Raw genomic sequence first — 19,288 nt, 5'->3', positions numbered from 1 at the left:
CATGCAAACATGCAAAAGCACAAACACAAGAAAAATCAATTTTTCTTTGTTTTTATATTTTTTTACAGCTACGTTAGCTATTTTCTCTATTTTATTTAAAATTTTTTTAAAATTAAGGATTTTTTTCAATTAACTACTATTATTTAGATGATTTTTATATATAAAAAAATACAAAAAGTTTTATTTTGTTGGGATGCCAACAACACGCGGCACAGTGTTTTGTCCCCATATAACAATGGGACAAAAATAGAAGGAGTTGTCGTAGAGATTTGAAATTTGGTATGCCAATATAAAATACCTTAGTTAAGAAAAATCAAATTTTTGGAAAAAATCGGAGCAGGTAGGCGGTTCACCTCCCACATAAGCCAAAGTCGGCACCCAGTTAAAGTCGGTTCAATTTAAAACATACTTTAATTTTGACTGTGGTTGCAAATTAATAAAAAGCGGGTTTTTATTTTAAAGATGTTTTTAAAAAGAACCGACTTTAGTGTTTGACTTTGATTATGGGCTAGTATGTACAATGTACATTACATGAACTACTTGTAGACGGCACACATGAATCGACAACAACTGGAATATTTTGTCGTAACACTCTCACAAAACTTGTATGTATTTATTAATTTTTGCGTTTCAGAATTTTTTATTTTAGCTATTTCCAAAAATGTAGCCTTGTGAATGTGTTTAATATCCATCAATATCCATCCGGTTAACCGAAAACCCAGTTTTTCCGGAACCGGTTAATTTAAAATGTCGGTTAACCGGTATGTATTTAAAATTTGTGACTAAAATCAATAATTCTCATGTTTTGGTGCATTTTTATATACATTGTGTACACTAGAGTGCTCCAAAAAAATAAAATTGCGAATTTTGACCGTCCCCCCCTCTAGAATTGTTCTATGTATTGTAGAAACACATTGTGTAAAATATTAGGATGATAGGATAACGTTAACTGGTGGCGCAACGACGCTGAAGTTTTGAGGTGCATTTACAAGGGAAAAATATGCAATTTTTTCAGTTTTTGTAAAAATTTTGCCATTAAATAATGACTTTTACAATTTAATTTAAAAGAATCGAAATGTGTACGTAATTGTCGTTATAATAAGATATAAAAGACAAATATTGGTGAAAAAATGTTAAAGTTATTAAAAAATCGCCAGGCCATTAACGTGTCTCAGGCCACTAGAACAAGAAATTTATGAACAAAATTAACATATTTTGAGAAATATTAAAATAAAAGCTTATTTTTACTTAAAATATATCCATATTTACTTGTATATGAGTTTTTGTCCTCGTAGGATACCGTGAACCTATTTGCAGGTATGACCAAAAAAATTAAATTTTTTTAACGGCAGTTTCAAAACTCCAATTTCAAAATTTTAAAAATTTTGTTAAACAAATTTTAGAATTTTTTGATCATCACATGGGGATTTATTGACAACATAATAGGGAATAAAAATGTGAAAAAAGTATGTCAATACCTCCTATAGTTTTTCCGTACCTGCGATATACATTTTGCGATTTTCGAGAAAAACTAATTTTTTGGCAATATTTTGGGGAATGACCAGAATTTCCTTACTGTAATGATTTTTAAGTAAAAGCTGTTCAGAATAATATAGTCCAGGTAATTTTAAATATAGTCTGAAAGTTTTACTAAAATCGGAAAACTTTAACCCTTAAATCGTGAAGGTCAAAGGTCAATTTTTTCAATATTTGGAATTTCTCATGGAAAGATAGCGTAATGTTATATATTTTTGGGCCGATTTTGATGAAACTGAAGAAAAATATAAAATGAAGTCTAGTATTCACAATAACAGTACAAAAATGGAAATTAACCCTTAATAGCACTTGGGGTCCAAATGACCCTCAACTTTTAAAATCACGAAAAACACATTCATTTTGACCCCAAGTACTCTTACGGGTTAATTTCCATTTTTGTACTGTTATTGTGAATACTAGACTTTATTTCATATTTTTCTTAAGTTTCATCAAAATCGGCCCAAAAATATATAATATTTCGCTATCTTTCCATGAGAAATTCCAAATATTGAATAAATTGACTTTTGACCTTCACGATTTAAGGGTTAAAGTTTTCCGATTTTAGTAAAACTTTCATACTATATTTAAAATTACCTGGACTATATTATTCTGAATAGCTTTTACTTAAAAATCATTACAGTAAGGAAATTCTGGTCATTCCCCAAAATATGGCCAAAAAATTAGTTTTTCTCGAAAATCGCAAAATGTATATCGCAGGTACGGAAAAACTATAGGAGGCATTGACATACTTTTTTCACATTTTTATTCCCTATTATGTTGTCAATAAATCCCCATATGATGATCAAAAAATTCTGAAATTTGTTTAACAAAATTTTTAAAAATTTGAAATTGGAGTTTTGAAACTGCCGTTAAAAAAATTTAATTTTTTTGGTCATACCTGCGAATAGGTTAACGGTATCCTACGAGGACAAAAACTCATATACAAGTAAATATGGATATATTTTAAGTAAAAATGAGCTTTTATTTTAATATTTCTCAAAATATGTTAATTTTGTTCATAAATTTCTTGTTCTAGTGGCCTGAGACACGTTAATGGCCTGGCGATTTTTTAATAACTTTAACATTTTTTCACCAATATTTGTCTTTTATATCTTATTATAACGACAATTACGTACACATTTCGATTCTTTTAAATTAAATTGTAAAAGTCATTATTTAATGGCAAAATTTTTACAAAAACTGAAAAAATTGCATATTTTCCCCTTGTAAATGCACCTCAAAACTTCAGCGTCGTTGCGCCACCAGTTAACGTTATCCTATCATCCTAATATTTTACACAACGTGTTTCTACAATACATAGAACAATTCTAGAGGGGGGGACGGCCTGTACCTAGAAAGTTTTTTTCGTCCATACAATCTTGGAGCACTCTAGTGTACACATTATATCAAACATTTGGTTTGATTTGAAAACTAAACTGCTGATTTATATAAAACTTTTTAAGAATTACAATGATTCTAAATAGTAGAGGATGATGAGTTTACTTAAAAACTTTTTCAGAATAAATTACTCATAATGAAACTATTAAAAATTAAAATTATATTCCGCATAATTCTAGAAGTTAAGCTAAATCTTACTAATGATTCATTATAAAGTTAGGGATGATTTTACCAAACGTTAATTTGAATTTGATGTACATACCTTCTTTCAATAAATTTGACTTCATTAGTGTATTTTGTTCTTAAAATTTAATTTTATTAATCATTTCGTTAGCTTAGTGAACAACACAGAACCAAAAGTGGTAGGTAAATAACGAAAATGGGGTGTGGAATTGAAGAAAAGAAGGTTATTATACAACTAACAAAAATGTTCGTCTATTTAACACACATTTTTTAGTAAAATTGCAAATTTTATTAAAATAGTCAAATTGAAGAAACATCGTCAATTTGAATAAATGTGTTTGTTATTTTTCATTGTGTTAATTTGAATAAAATTTTGTTAAATTAAATAAAAAACATAGTTAAATTAACAAAAATTAATATTCAAAATGAAGATTAATTCTTCATTTTAATTATTGCCTTTTATTCAATTCTACGAATATTCGTTAATTTTTAAAAGGTTTTAATATCCCAGTTGGAATTTTTTAAAAAGCGTCTTTATATTATTTAATGCAATTTTGTATTGTTTATACGCGATATGATTTTATATAACATAATGTTATATAAATAAGATAAAATTGCATTAATTTTAAATAATGATATAAAAAAACAAAACAAAAATTATTTCATTGCACGAAATAAACATAGTTTATTATATAAAAAATACATAAATATAAATTAAATCATAGTTTTCTTACGAATTATGACAATTTCCATAAAACAACATTTCTTACGATAAATATATAAATGTCGAAAAAAAATTAAAAAGGAGACATTCAAAATGTTAATGATGTGGATAGTATTAATATATACAGTATTAATATTAAATACATATAATGGACCAAAATTTCAAAATACTTTCTATCATACAAAGTATAGAAGAATGTAAAAATCTCTCTTATATAATAAAAACAAATAATACAATTCAGGAGAAAACTTGCATTTAAACATTTCTGTTCAACTAGCGCTGGTTTCCGTGAACTTAATCCAATTTGTTTTGTGATTATAAACAGCTGGCCAATAATAGAAAAAAAAAACAAAAACACTTCTTGTTTATGTTTTTTTTTTGTATAAAATTTTCAAATAAAATATACAATTGATTTTATTTCAATAAAATTCCAAATTTCAAAATGGGTTTTTTTATTTCAAATATTGCAAAATTATGTGACTATCTATTCCAATGTCTAAACAACGAATGGTTCATAGAAAAACGAATATACAAATAAACTCCATCTTACGAATAAGTACTAAATCTAACTTAAAACAAAATACTTGATGACTGTGGCGCCTCCAGATGTCATTATATTTTAAGCCTGGGGTAAAACAGTCTTCACTAAACAATGCCAAGGATGGAAATCGCCATACCATTTAATTCAAAATTGAACATCCCGGCGGCCTTGCAATACTGCAACCCAGAAACACTCTATAATCAAAAAAAAAATAATAAAACTAAGGAGAAGAGAGAAAAAGCGAATTCAAGTAATTCATATTTTTCAAATTCATTTCTATTTTAAATAAACAAATTAAATATTACAAAATTATTATATGTATCATGGTAAGAGTTTTACTCCCATATACTCATCATTTTGAACATAATCCAGAGATAATATATCCAAATATGGAAAATTGCGCCAATGGTTTGCCAAAAGATCCACCTGCGACACCATTTCGAATTATCCTGGGGAAAACGTCACCTCCTAAAGTAATATGCGCCTTTGCCGAAACATGAAATTGAGGATCTGCTAGTTGTAGCCCAGGAAATTCGTCACGAATATTTTCTTGAATAGACTCCTTTGGAGTCACCGTGCTGTAATTATGAAGAACTTGAGCATATGTTTCAATTGTGGTGTTGATTCCATAATTTCCTCGAATCTTTTTAAGACATCTTTCTGATTTGCCAATTCTTATGGTTTTAGCATCTAAGCGCCTAACAACTTCGTGCGATATAACAGAACATTCAGCAGTTGGATCGATTAAGGCCCGTTCTAAAATGTATCTGTTCTTGGTAATTATTTTGATTATCGCGGTCGGCTTCAAAATTATATTGCCATTAATTTGGTATGATGGTAAATTTCTTGATGTACTTGGTTCTTCATTCGAGTCGTTTGGGACTCTTCTCGATGTAGCCGGAACCAGAGCTCGAGACGTACTAGGTCTCTCCTTCCCATTGCCTTTAGACGAACTAGGTCTATTGGAAGTAACTCGGGACGAACTAGGTCCCTTGGCAGAGATTCGGGACGAACTAGGTCCCTTTGCTTTAGATTCCTGCCGTAAACGTTTAACACGTTTGCCATCGTTCTGGCCCGACGGACGAGGTCGGGAGTTAGGTTTATGCAACAAAGTATTATGCATGTCACCACAATGTTTGCACTTCCCAGTGCTTTCGCATGTGCGCCATGTATGGTCGTGGCTCAAGCACCCAGCACAATATTTATAAAAGGAGACAAGACGCATACGTTCCTTATAGTCTTCCTTCAAAATTTTTTTACAGAAACGTAAGGGATGATCCTTCAGGCAAACTCTACAAACCATTTTAGGGGTGGTACGATTACCTTCAGTGTACTTCTTGCGGGGTACCATGATACTGAAAAAATATACTAATATATAGAAAATTAATAAGTCGGTAGAGCTACAAGCTTTACCACTGGCCTCGTAATTATTCCACGAACTGTTTTTAATTCAACAACTCTAGTATGACCATCTTTACCTATATGAAGTTTATGTACGCGACCTAAACGCCATTCATTCGGTGGTAAATTATCTTCACGAATTACAACCATGTCACCAACTTCCAAATTTTTTTCCATAAATTTCCATTTGTTGCGCTTTTGATGATCCTTTAAATATTCGTCTTTCCACCTGCTACATAAACGTTGGTTTAGTGCTCTAACTCTTTGCCATCGATTAGTTATCGAAATTGGAGATTCTGTAATCTCTGGTTCAGGTGGAGCTAAGAGAGGAGCCCCGATCAAAAAATGACCTGGTGTCAAAATATCCAGACACTCCACATCGTCTATGAGAGGACACAATGGTCTTGAATTGAGACAAGATTCAATGCGTCCAATAAAGTTGAAAATTCTTCAAAAGTATACTTTATGTTACCAGCGATTCTTCTAAAATGGTACTTAAAACTTTTTACTCCTGCCTCCCAAAGGCCTCCCATATGAGGGGCACTTGCAGGATTAAATTTCCAATTAACTCCTTGTAGTCCATAATGCGTATTTAATTCTGAACTTGCGTTTCGTAAAAATTCACGAAATTCAATTTTTAAAACTTTTGATGCTCCGACGAAATTAGTACCATTATCAGAGTACATATCTCTTGGACAACCACGGCGAGCGACAAATCGTGAAAAAGCTGCCAGAAATGCTGGTGTCGATAAATTACTAACAGCTTCTAAATGAATAGCTTTCGTAGCAAAGCACACAAATAAGCACACATAACCCTTTGTAATGAGACAAGCTCGACCAGTAAAGTTTCGGATATCAAATGGTCCTGCGAAATCTACCCCTGTCGATGTAAATGGTCTAGAAATTATAGTGCGATTCGTGGGAAGCGCCGCCATAATCTGACTCTGAACCTTTTTTCTATACAACGCACACATTCTACACCTGCTTATTATTGTTTTAATTAAATTTCTTGCACGCACAATGTAGAATTGAGTCCGCAGAACTCTTAACATTAGCTGATTTCCTCCATGTAATGTGACTTTGTGAATAAAATCAACGAGTAGTACTGAAAACCGACAGTTTGATGGCAATAAAATTGGAAATTTTTCATTATAGCTCAATTCCAGAGCATTTGCCAAACGGCCTCCTACGCGCATGATGCCCTTTTCGTCTAAAAAGGGATTTAAATTTAATATATTGCCGCATTTAACTGATTCTTTGTTTTCTAATTTATGATACTCGTCACCAAATGCTACCTTTTGAGCCATAATAATTAATTTAATTTTTGCAGTATTCAATTCATCAGCTGTTAATTCTTCAGAGGAAAAATTAGAATGACTAAATCCACGCATTCTTTGTATTGCTCTCATTACTAGAGCCATAATTCGAAGGGCTTTCGTAAACGAAGAAAATTTTTCGATTAAATCGTAATAAGATTTAGAATACGTAAAAAATACTTTATGATTCTTCTGTTCCTCTCTAGTCTCAAAATTGGTACCAATTTGTATATTCCATTGGGATGAATTGGAGCACAGAAAACTAGGACCATGCCACCAAATCCGATTATTTACTAATTCTTGTGGGCAAACTCCTCTACTTAACAAGTCTGCTGGGTTATCACATGAAGCTACATGTCTCCAGCATTCTTTACTAGTATACTCTGTAATTTTAGCAACTCGATTTGCTACAAAAGTTGTCCATGAACTTGGAGGTTTCTGCAGCCACGCTAATACGATCATGGAATCAGTCCATGTGTAGAATTTGGTATTAGTACCATCAAATTTTAAATCTTTGCCTATAGCTTTTAATAACTCTGCTAATAATAAAGCACCACAAAGTTCTAGCCTAGGTAAAGAAACGGTTTTAAGTGGAGCAACTTTTGATTTTGCCAAAACCAAATGACTTTGTATTATACCATTTTCGTCTTGAATACGAGCATATACACAAGCACCATATGCTTTCTCTGAGGCATCTGAAAATCCATGAAATTCCAAATTCACCGATGGTTTAAAACCAACCCATCTTGGAATCCTTATGTCATCGATATGAACATAATCTAAGAGAAATTGACGCCATTTAGTTCCACTACACTCAGATAAGACCTCATCCCAATCCGTTTTATCACTCCATATTTGCTGCATCAAAATTTTTGCTATAACCACTATCGGACCTAACCAACCCGCGGGATCAAATAGTCTTGCAATTGTGGAAAGAACCTCCCGCTTCGTATAACTATCTTTTAGTGCTATAGGTAATGTAGAGAAATAAAAATGGTCAGTTTTGGCATTCCATCTAACGCCTAAAGTCTTTGTGGTACTTGTATCATCGATTTCTAAAAATTTTTCATGCAATAAATGATCTGATGGTAACCCTTCTAAAATTTTCTCATTATTGGATGTCCATTTTCGCATTGAAAAACCTGCAGATAATAAAGCTGCGATTATTTGATCACGAGCTTTTATAGCCATGATTACATCATGGGCTCCAACTAGAGCATCATCGACGTACATCATGTCACGTAAAATTTTAGATGCTAAAGGCCATTTTTCCTCAACATCATCTGCAAGTTGATGTAAAGTTCTTATCGCTAAAAAAGGGGCACAATTTATCCCAAAAGTTACAGTCTTTAGCTCGTAATCCTTTAAATCGTCCTGAGGATTCCGACGAAATACAATCCTTTGGAAATTGGCATGTTCAGGATCAAGCAAAATCTGTCTGTACATTTTTTCTATGTCTCCATTAAAAACAAACCTATAAAATCTCCATCTTATAATCAGTAACATTAGATCATTTTGCAAAACTGGACCTGTATACAATATATCATTTAAACTTAATCCTGTAGATGTCCTACTCGAAGCATTGAACACCACCCTAACTTTAGTGGAAGTACTTTCGGGCTTAAATACAGCGTGGTGAGGTAAATAATATGTATTTGATTCATCTGAATAGTTACTATCCACTTGATTCATATGACCTAGTTCCTCATACTCAGACAATGTCCCATCATAGATGGCTTTTAACTCAGGATTCTTCTGAAGTGATATTTCATTTCTTAAAAATTGTCGTTTAGCCTTTTCTCGAGATGATCCTAAATTATTATCCACCAAATATTGAGGTTTGAAGGGTAACGATACGATGAAGCGCCCTTCACTATTCCTTTTTGTGGTCTTCTTAAAAAATTCCTCGCAATAATCATCTTCAGGAGTAAATTTTGATATTTTTGGAGGCTCCTCTAACTTCCAAAAGTTTTCTAACTGTTTATCTAAATTCACTTCTGTATAGCATGAAACTACTGTTGTAAATGACCTAGGATGCCTATCTTCAATAGGTCCTGTCAAAATCCAACCAAATACACTCTCCTGGGCCATCAAATTTCCATACACATTATGTTTTGACCGTCCTAACATAACTTTCGGGTAAAAATCACCACCGATTAATATATCTATAGGTCCACTTTCTGTAAAATTTGGATCTGCCAGATCCATATTAAATGGTGAGCTCAATAAAAGAGAATTATCCACAGACCTATTTGGTAAATTCCCAGTTAATCTAGGAAGTACTAATCCTGACATTTTCAACCTAAAAGATCTATCTATTCTAGATCCCAATACAAAATTACATTGCTTATGAGATGAACCAGCCGGAGCACAATTCAGGGCAGAGATGTTAGAATCTACTTTCTCTGTAGGCAAATCAAGTTTACGTTGAATTTTTTCACATATAAACGATGATTGAGAAGCTGGATCAATTAGAGCCCGCGCTGTAAAAGTTTCTCCCTGAAATACAATATTAACGACTGCCGTAGCTAAAAGAATCTGCTTAGAAGTTGTTACAAAACAGTTTTGCACAGTATTATTCTGTACTCTTACGATACCCTGTGATGTAGACGGCACATCATCCATATTTTGATTGCTAGAATTTAGTACAGGATTAGTAACTTCCTTGTGAAGAAGAGTATGATGTTTAAGTTGGCATTTAGAACAATTAAACTTACTCTTACATTCACTCATTTTATGGCCCTCGTTCAAACAATTAATACATAATTTCTGATTCTTAACAATTAGAAACCTTCCTGCCTGATCCTTACTTAAAAACTTACGACAATCCTTCAAAGCGTGATTTGTAGCACAGATTGGGCAAGATTTTCCTGAAACTTTGGTCTGGTAAACTCTAACAGAAGTGTTTCGATGTTTTGAATTATTCGACTTGTCCGATTTATTATTAGAATCTGTCTTATTGGCACTTCGAATATTATTTATTGTTTCTAGCGAATGAAAACGTCCCGTAAGGAACTCATCCAGTTCCTTCCATAGGGGAATTTCCATTTTGCTCTTAACAGTTTGCTCCCATAACGACAAAGTATGAAATGGCAATTTTGTTAAACATGCATAAACGAATATTGGGTCCCAGGACTCAATATTTATTTTATAAACTCGAAGAGTTGAAATACAGTTGTTAATGTCACGTTGTAGCCTTTTAATATCATTTCCGGATTCCGATTTCACAGATACCAAATTAAATAAAATCTTCAATTGGTCGTGGACCAAAATTCTCTTATTCTCGTATCTGTCTCTTAGGTTTTCCCAAGCAGTTAGAAAACCTTCATTAGTGAGAGGAGATTCTTTTACTATTAATAACGCGTCATCCTCAGTAAATTGTCTTAAATAGCAGAGTTTTTCAACTCCTGACAAATCGGCCCCATCGATATAAACGGCCTTAAACATGTCCCGAAAGGACGGCCATGATTGGTAGTCACCTTTAAAAACTTCGGTGATACAGGGTGGCAACTTTAAATTGTGCCTTTGACCGCTAGAGATCTCTACTGTATTTCTACCACCATACTGAGTTGATGACATTCCTGATTTGTTAAAAAATGAATCTGATAATTCACCCATTTGAGCTGCACACGAGATGTACCCTAATCGACAATTTTTAAAAAGCTCCTTCGCGTTCTGAAAATCCTCTTCCGATACCTCATTATTGTCTTGTGTTGCAAAATCTTCATATGTATTTCTTGTCTTATCCCACAACGTCTTAAACTCTTCTTTTCTTATATCGAGCAAATAAGAATTAAGAGTTTCAGTTGGCAGATCATTATATTCCTTTTCGAAATCCAAAAATATAGCCGCTGTACGTTCAAAAGTGATAAGCTTCTGAGATTTTACCATTTTTACCAAATAGTTTGTACAAAAAACAACAAATTCCCCAAATAAAAAATAAGTATAAATCAAATTCTATTATAAAACAAGTAAGAGTGCTAAATTGGGCTATGCCGAATCTTATATACCCTTCACCTTTGTTGTGGATGCATCATTATTTTTTATAATTAGTATATAGGTATGTACATTGCCCACTTTCAGCGTACAGCATCCTAAATTTATCAAGAACACAAAAAACAACAACAACGCCAAACGAAACAGAACACCAAAAGAAAAAACAAAAACAAAATACGCAAGGCAATGAAACCAACACACATCCAAACATGCGTTTAATTGTATAAAAAACAACAACAACGCCAAAAGAAAAACAAAATACGCAAAGCATGCACATTCAAACATACGATTTGTTGATTTTTTGTCAAAAAAACCAACACACAACCAAACAAAAGTTTAGTTGTATAAAAAACAACAACAACGCCAAAAGAAACAAAACACAAAAAAAAACAAAATACGCAAAGCTTGCACATCCAACCATACGTTTTGTTGTTTTTTTGTGAAAGCATGCAATACATTGTGTTTTTTGATGAAATTTTCAGAGGTTGTCTCGGATTTTTGCTCATATCTCCGTTATTTATGGACGGATTTTGCTGATTTTAAATAGCAAAATTCTCGAAAGTATGTCTGACAGAATTGTTGAAGATTTGGATCCCGGAGATATCTGGGGCCTTCAGAAAATTGATTTCAACAGACAGACAGACGGACGGACAGACAGACAGACAGATAGACAGACAGACAGACAGACAGACAGACAGACAGACAGACAGACAGACAGACGGACATGGCTTAATCGACTCCGCTATCTATAAGGATCCAGAATATATGAAATGAAAAATGTAGAAATTACAAACGGAATGACAAACTTATATATACCCTTCTCACGAAGCTGAAGGGTATAAAAACCAAACTCAATGTTTAATATACTTAAGGTAGGATCACACGATTGCCGCAATGCACCAATTATTGGTCTATTTTATACGTCAATCGTGTGATTTCACAACTTATTGGCTCATATGTCAAACCACAACAATATTGTGCTTATTTGGCCCAATCAAATGCAACCCTGGTACGGCAATCATGTGAATGCTTGATAGGCAACATGCACCAATAAAAAAGTTAAAAATACACCAATATTTATTGTGTTCTAGTGCGGCAATCAAAGAAGACAATTAGCGCCAATATTAATTTTTGTAAATGAAATATTGTTTTTGTGAGCCACTCTCTGACCCACATGCATATTTTAACATTTCTTTATTAATTTTTTTATATGATAATTAAGGCCGACGCAATTTTCTTTTTTTATTTAACAAATATTTTTTTCAAAAATAGATTGGTTTTACATTTATGTAAACAAAACAAAATTTAACATCTAGCACAACAGCTGTTTCTCTGAGTTGCCGTAAACTAGAACAATCGTGTGACTGAAATGCGACAATTATTGCCACTAAATCGCTTTGCGCCAATTTACGACAATCAAATTTATATAAAATGAAGCAATCATGTGACTGCAGAGAATTTGATTGGGACAATTTCTTTATTGGGCCCCAATTCAGCACAATAAAATTTGTATTAAATTGGTTCATTGCGGCAATCGTGTGATCCTACCTTTAGACTTGATTAATAAATAGCCTTTCAACACTCAAATTTAAAAAAAAATATGCTATAGGCGTAATTGACCAACAAATTTAAGGCTCCGGCACCATTAAATTTATAAAAAAAAAAAACTAACTTTATAACAACACTCGTATACCACTCAATCTAAGTTTTGTAATATTCGGTGTAGTAATTTTGTATTTAGCGTTGTCACAAACAAACCTTATTATTTTATTAATTGATATAAAAATAAAAAAACAAAAACTCACCAATAATTCGGTGACCAGATTTTGCCAAATAGTTTGTACCAGTCTTGGTATAAGTAAGTTGCTTTCCAAAATTGTCTTGTTGTAGCTGCTACTTTTTGATCGTATTGGGGTTTTGTTTTGTTGTCTTCCTCAACTTTTCCGGCACTATTTTCCAAACTTCTTTAATTTCTTTAATATTTTGGCACTTTATTAAAATTCAAAAACAAAAATTGCACCAATTTGGCAAAAATAATAAATAAAAAATTAAAAACGAAAATAAACAAATTGCTGTCAGCTGGCTTAAACAAAAAAATGACAGCGGCCGAGAGTACAGTGATAGAGGTCGAGACTACAGAGTTGTTGAATTAAAACCACAATTGCCAATCTATTATTAGTAGATAAGTTCGACAATCTACTAAATTTATCAAATTCATGCACCAATATGCATATATTGTGAATGGACGTTAGTCAATTCATACACCTTTTCATAAAGCAGTGTGTAAAAAACTAACTACTGTGAATTGAAGTTAGTCAATTCACACACTTATGATAAAAAAGGTTTAAAACTACGAATTGAAGTTAATCAATTCACATACCTTTGATATACAATGCTTCTATAACTATGAATTATGAAGTATTGTAGTATAAATGTTTCTTGCAAGATTTTGTATGTATAAAAACAAGTCTCACAAGAAACAAATAAAACAAATAAATATAAATACTTATTTCACCTGTTTATTCCAAAGAAACAAATCGGGGTTAATCCACTCCAATAACCAAAATATCCGGCTCAATGGACCAAAAAATGTTCAACTAGCGCTGGTTTCCGTGAACTTAATCCAATTTGTTTTGTGATTATAAACAGCTGGCCAATAATAAAAAAAAAAACAAAAACACTTCTTGTTTATGTTTTTTTTTTGTATAAAATTTTCAAATAAAATATACAATTGATTTTATTTCAATAAAATTCCAAATTTCAAAATGGGTTTTTTTATTTCAAATATTGCAAAATTATGTGACTATCTATTCCAATGTCTAAACAACGAATGGTTCATAGAAAAACGAATATACAAATAAACTCCATCTTACGAATAAGTACTAAATCTAACTTAAAACAAAATACTTGATGACTGTGGCGCCTCCAGATGTCATTATATTTTAAGCCTGGGGTAAAACAGTCTTCACTAAACAATGCCAAGGATGGAAATCGCCATACCATTTAATTCAAAATTGAACAATTTCAATATACTAATTTAAGTTTGAAATTAAGGAATTTATTTGGGGACTGTCATAATCACAATTAGTTTTAGTTTAATAAAAATATTTCAAATTGAAGAACCAAACTAGTATCGATATTGTATTCCTTCAAAATATACCGCGATTTCTTGTGGTTCTAAAAAAGAACCTGAAATTAATGTTGATGGTTTGAATTTGGCAGGCCGCAACTGTGCTTCCATCAATTATGAAACTCTTTTGTGAGTCTCTTATGGAGAACCTTGTACATATCTTTTTTCCATTTTTCATATTGAGCAAAATATACCAAGGAATCGGCCATCTGAAAAGATTCAAAATTATTAATACTAATGTATTGAATGATCAATATAATAAAGCCTACTTTGAGTTAAATTTGGTTGGATTTTTATACGCTCTTCAAAGACAAGAATAATTTTTGATGAAAACGACTCAAGGCCATCATTGAAATTATTCGCATGTGGATATAACTGAAAATCTATATCAACAGCCCATGAACAGTTGTCGTTTAATATTGCTTCAATGATTTCATCAATAGTTACTTCTGGAACATCTAAATATAATACTTAATCACAACTGATATAAAATAATACACATTTTAGAATTCTTACCTAGATTAACAACTCCCTTTTGAACAGCTGGAGAAGACTTATTGCATGTACATCTATACATTCACCTGCAAAATACAAATTAAAAATTGATTAACAAAATGTTCATTTATAAAGTCCATTGTATATATTACCAGAAAATACAGGGAAAAGACTTCCAAAACTTCATTAGTTTAGTAGTTTTTAAACTTCATCTTTGGCATTTCGTGTTATCCAAGAGTTTGAACATGAATTAATATTTGTGGAGTCACTGGGTATTGTAGCTAATGTTGCCAAATTGGTCTCTTGACTTTATATTAATAAAAACATAATCACCACAAAAATTTTTGTTTGCTTATTATCACTGAATCTTATAAATCAACATTAAAAGATGTAATGATAATTAACATCATTATAAATTAAAATATTTATAATTATTGTAATACTTTATAAATATTTTAATTTGAAACACTCACTTTAACTGCGAAATGACAACTAATAAGCATCGTTTGCTTGTCCACTGCATGTTTTTAAATATTGAAGAAATTTCTTCAATTCTACATGCCTTTATTCAATATGAAGAAATTTATTTAAATTGAAGAATTTTATTCAATTTAACTAAAATGATTTATTTAATTTTAACAAAATTTCTTCATTTCTACTGCCTTTAGTCAATTTGAATAAATTTAGGCATGTTAATTTGAATAAATGCATGAGTTATTTTAAATAAATATTTTTACGATGAGTTACCACCCTTTTAAATAAATTTTTGTTGATTTGACAGAATTTGTGTGTTATTTGTAAGAAAATTTTATTCAAATTAACAAATGTGACTAAAATAATCTTTTAACTAAAAGATTTTGTTGATTTGAATAAAAAATAGTGTTACGTTTTAACCTTTTCAAAACGTTTGGTTTATTTCCTTTAAATAAACCGGATACTTTTGATTGCAAATAAAAGCCGTTTAGTAGTTTAAAAATTGTAACAACTCTTTATTTATTCAAAATGTACAACAACCACAGAATTAAATAGCCACTCAATGCTTTTTATACACGTTTATAAATTCTCAGAAATACAGACACAATTTATAATGTACACGAATTTACTTGAAAAACACAACACACTTTAAGGCACTAAGTTGATGTTTATTCGAAAAGCGTCTCTGATAAACTGCTCACGACTGCAACCTCTGCCACTATTTATAACACTGCCATCTGCATTCTAGATTGCTCTTTAACTGTCAAAATTCGAATATTCTAGATCTTACTAATACATACGCCATCTGTGGTGTACTTTCTACAATGTTCTTTAACTGAATATTCGAATACAGCGTTGCCAACTTACGATCAAATCAACTGAAAGCTTTTATTTAGTAATGCCCACAGATATGTTACAGCACTGTTATTTGAAAGCATTATGCTACTTTTAAATCAGCCCTTAAAATCGTTATATTTGAATTCAAGTACAATTTCGTAACAATAGTTTATTTGAAGAATGTTTTCGTGTATTTGAATAAAAACCCAGTTGATTTGAATATTTTTTTCGTTAAAATTTACCGATGCTTTTTTGTTATTTTTACCTACGAATATTTGGTTCAGTGAAAGTTCCTTTTCAGAAGGACTACTAAAACTATTACTAACTGACTACTAAAAACCAACAATTTTAAAGCTATGTATACTTTATTGAACATTTTATGTTTTCTTCACATATATGTCGGTTAACCGGTTTTTTCGAAGTCGGTTAACTAAAAAAGGCCAATTTTCGGTTAACCAACAAACCGGTTTTTTATAAACACTAATTACTAGCGGTCCTTATATTTTTGTCAGACGTTTTTGTCCATGATCAACTTTAAAACATTTCAATTTATGAGCAAGTCATTCTGTGCAAAGACATCCAGCAAAAACTATGTAAGTAAGATTACCACTGTTTAAATTAATTTGTAATAATTATATAATTAAATGTTAACTTTAGAGAATAAACATCATCATCAATCATCAGAACACATTACATGAATCAAACAGAAGCTTTTTGTTTTATTTGTGATTAGTTTATTATGGGTTACGATACAGAATCCGGTATTGTGGCAGTCAGCCACAAAAACATCGATGTTTACGATGCATCCAAGGCGAATTTATACAAGGTGGAGTCAGTCAAACAGCTGATAATTTTTTTTTTCGCTTTTTGGTTTTAACAGTTGTCAAAGCTTGTTTTTATATTTAAATATCTACATATTCTAATCGTATTAACAAAATATTTGTTTTTTACATAAATAAGTAAAGCCCTCACTATACAATTATCTACACTACATTAAGTTTTAATACATATTTGTTTATTTTTTCATTTTTGTTTTTTGACATTTGTTAAGACCAATTGTTGTATTTGTAGAACTGATAGCACCTTGTATAAATTCGCCTTGGATGCATCGATTAACTCAAGTTTGTCAGTGTAGTGTCAGTTTTGTTTACTGTGCGGATACACGGCTGGTGAGTAAGATTGAAACGGTCCGTAACTACGATTTTCTACAGCAAATACTCTTGTACTAAAGATTTTCTTTATCAAATACTGTTAAACACAAAATATTCTACAGAAAATACTGTTATACACAAACATATGTTTATATTAAATACTGTTTGTTATAAGTAGTATATTTATGGCGGTTCGAGCGCAGTTTTAACTACAGAAAATCTGTAAGTAGTGCAGTGTTTCCACCTGTACAGATATTTCTATTTTTTAATCTTTAAATTATTTTTTTTTCTTTATGTACACATGAAATGTCTGTTTTACGATTCATAGCACGATCATGATATTTTGGTTTTATGATTTTTCTTGGTTAATTTGAATTTGTTTTTGATATTTTTTCCTTTAGAGTCCATATGAATGAATATTGCATTAGTTATGAAATTATTATAGATATACAGTATTGTTCGAAACCTAAGCAACTTTTCCGTATAAAACAATCAAAGTCGTATGTATTATTTTTAAATTGTTTTATTAAATATAAGATATTTAATTTATATTGTATAATGTACCTACATTCTAATAATAAGAACAAAAGTTGAATTCCATTTCATGGAAAGCAATAATAAAACCAAAACAAAATTAACTCAATGTATTACTGTTCGAAACTTAAGCAACTTTCAGTACTTTCTATGATACCATTCGTTTCTTATGACATCCGCACATCGCACATAGGTCTCCAAGACCCATTTTTTTGACCAAAACTCAAAACTTTTTTCCTATATTTGTTGTTGGAATATTGTAGCAAACACTTCAGATAAACAAAAAAAAATAATTTGTTTTTGCAAACTTCAATTAACCGTTATTCTATGAAGTGAGAAAGTTCAATGTTTTAAGTGCAGTGGTAAACTGAAACACGTGGTGTAATTTTTTGTTTTCTTTGAATCACATGTTAGACGAAAATAAAAAAACTTTTTAAATCAGTTAGTTATGGATATAACCTAAAAATCAGTGATTTTAATTTTTTTTTAAAAAAAATAGTATATAACTTACATAATTTCAACCGATTTCAACGAACCAAAAACGAACGAAATTACAGTGATATTTTGTGCTTACGAATCATCAATAACTTTCTGCTAGTTTTTGCTTATTTTTAAGAAATCAATTTTTGTTTCAAGAAACTATTGCTTCAAAAATTATGATTTACTCAGAGTTTAGCAGAGTGGAAGTCAAAAACAAGAAACAAATTAAATTATTAAAAATTTAATAAAATTTATGTTTTTTTGTTATTAATTGTATCTTTTGTTTGAATTCATGTATATATGTGAATATATTTAGTTTGAATGGTTCACCAGACCTATGTGCATCGTTTTGGCAAAAATTCTATAAGATTTGTTAGTAATGTAGTTGGTATTATTGGTATTGATTCCCACTCTGATTTTAAGCAATTCATCAGCTTCTGTTTATTTCTAAAACGGCGAGTTCGAATCCTGTGCTTTAAAATTCCGAAAAGGTTTTCAATGGGATTCAAGTCTGGAGATTGAGCTGGCCAATGCACGACTTTAATCCACTCGCTGAAAAGCCCACCATTTACAATAACGTGGATGTAATCGCTTTCCCTTCGGTATACGAATGTGGCTTACTCCATCTGAATTTAACAAGTTTAATTTGGACTCGTCGCTAAATAAATCTGTTTTCAGTTTTGCCACATTCCAGTTGGCGTAATCTTTTAAAAATCCAACCTAAAATTTCATAAAAGTAATACGTTTCAATAATTTAGGCAAATCAATTTTTTAAATGTTTCTTTTCAAGCTTCTCAAGTTATTTTCCAATGATTGTTTTCTCACAGTTCTGAGATTAAGGCCACTCACAACAACGTTGGAAGTAATAAATGGTTTTTTTAACTAAACGGAAGATTTTCCGATCTGATCGAGGTGATATTTTCTACTGCTGACGGCCGGTATTGTGTTCGTCTATTGTTCCAGTAGCCTTATACTTTTTAATTAATCGCGAAACTATTGATTTATTAATGCTCATTTTTTTTATTTCTTTACATACATATGAATATTGCATAAGGTAGCTTTTTTAGTTACTTTTAAATCTTCAGTTTTAAA

The 19,288-nt window shown here is 31.2% G+C and overlaps 1 protein-coding gene across 1 annotated transcript; it reads right to left on the bottom strand.

The window, feature by feature from the left end:
* Positions 1-4,711: 4,711 nt before the first annotated feature.
* Positions 4,712-5,939, bottom strand: LOC135952520 (uncharacterized). The gene has a single exon (XM_065502520.1). The coding sequence runs from the start codon at positions 5,731-5,733 to the stop codon at positions 4,735-4,737; it is 999 nt and encodes a 332-aa protein (XP_065358592.1). The 5' UTR covers positions 5,734-5,939; the 3' UTR covers positions 4,712-4,734.
* Between the last annotated feature and the right edge of the window lie 13,349 nt (positions 5,940-19,288).

This window comes from Calliphora vicina, chromosome 2 (assembly GCF_958450345.1).
Source record: "Calliphora vicina chromosome 2, idCalVici1.1, whole genome shotgun sequence".
NCBI classification, from domain to species: domain Eukaryota; kingdom Metazoa; phylum Arthropoda; class Insecta; order Diptera; family Calliphoridae; genus Calliphora; species Calliphora vicina.
Note: the sequence above shows the minus strand (reverse complement) of the source record. Positions and strands in the feature narration are given on the sequence as shown.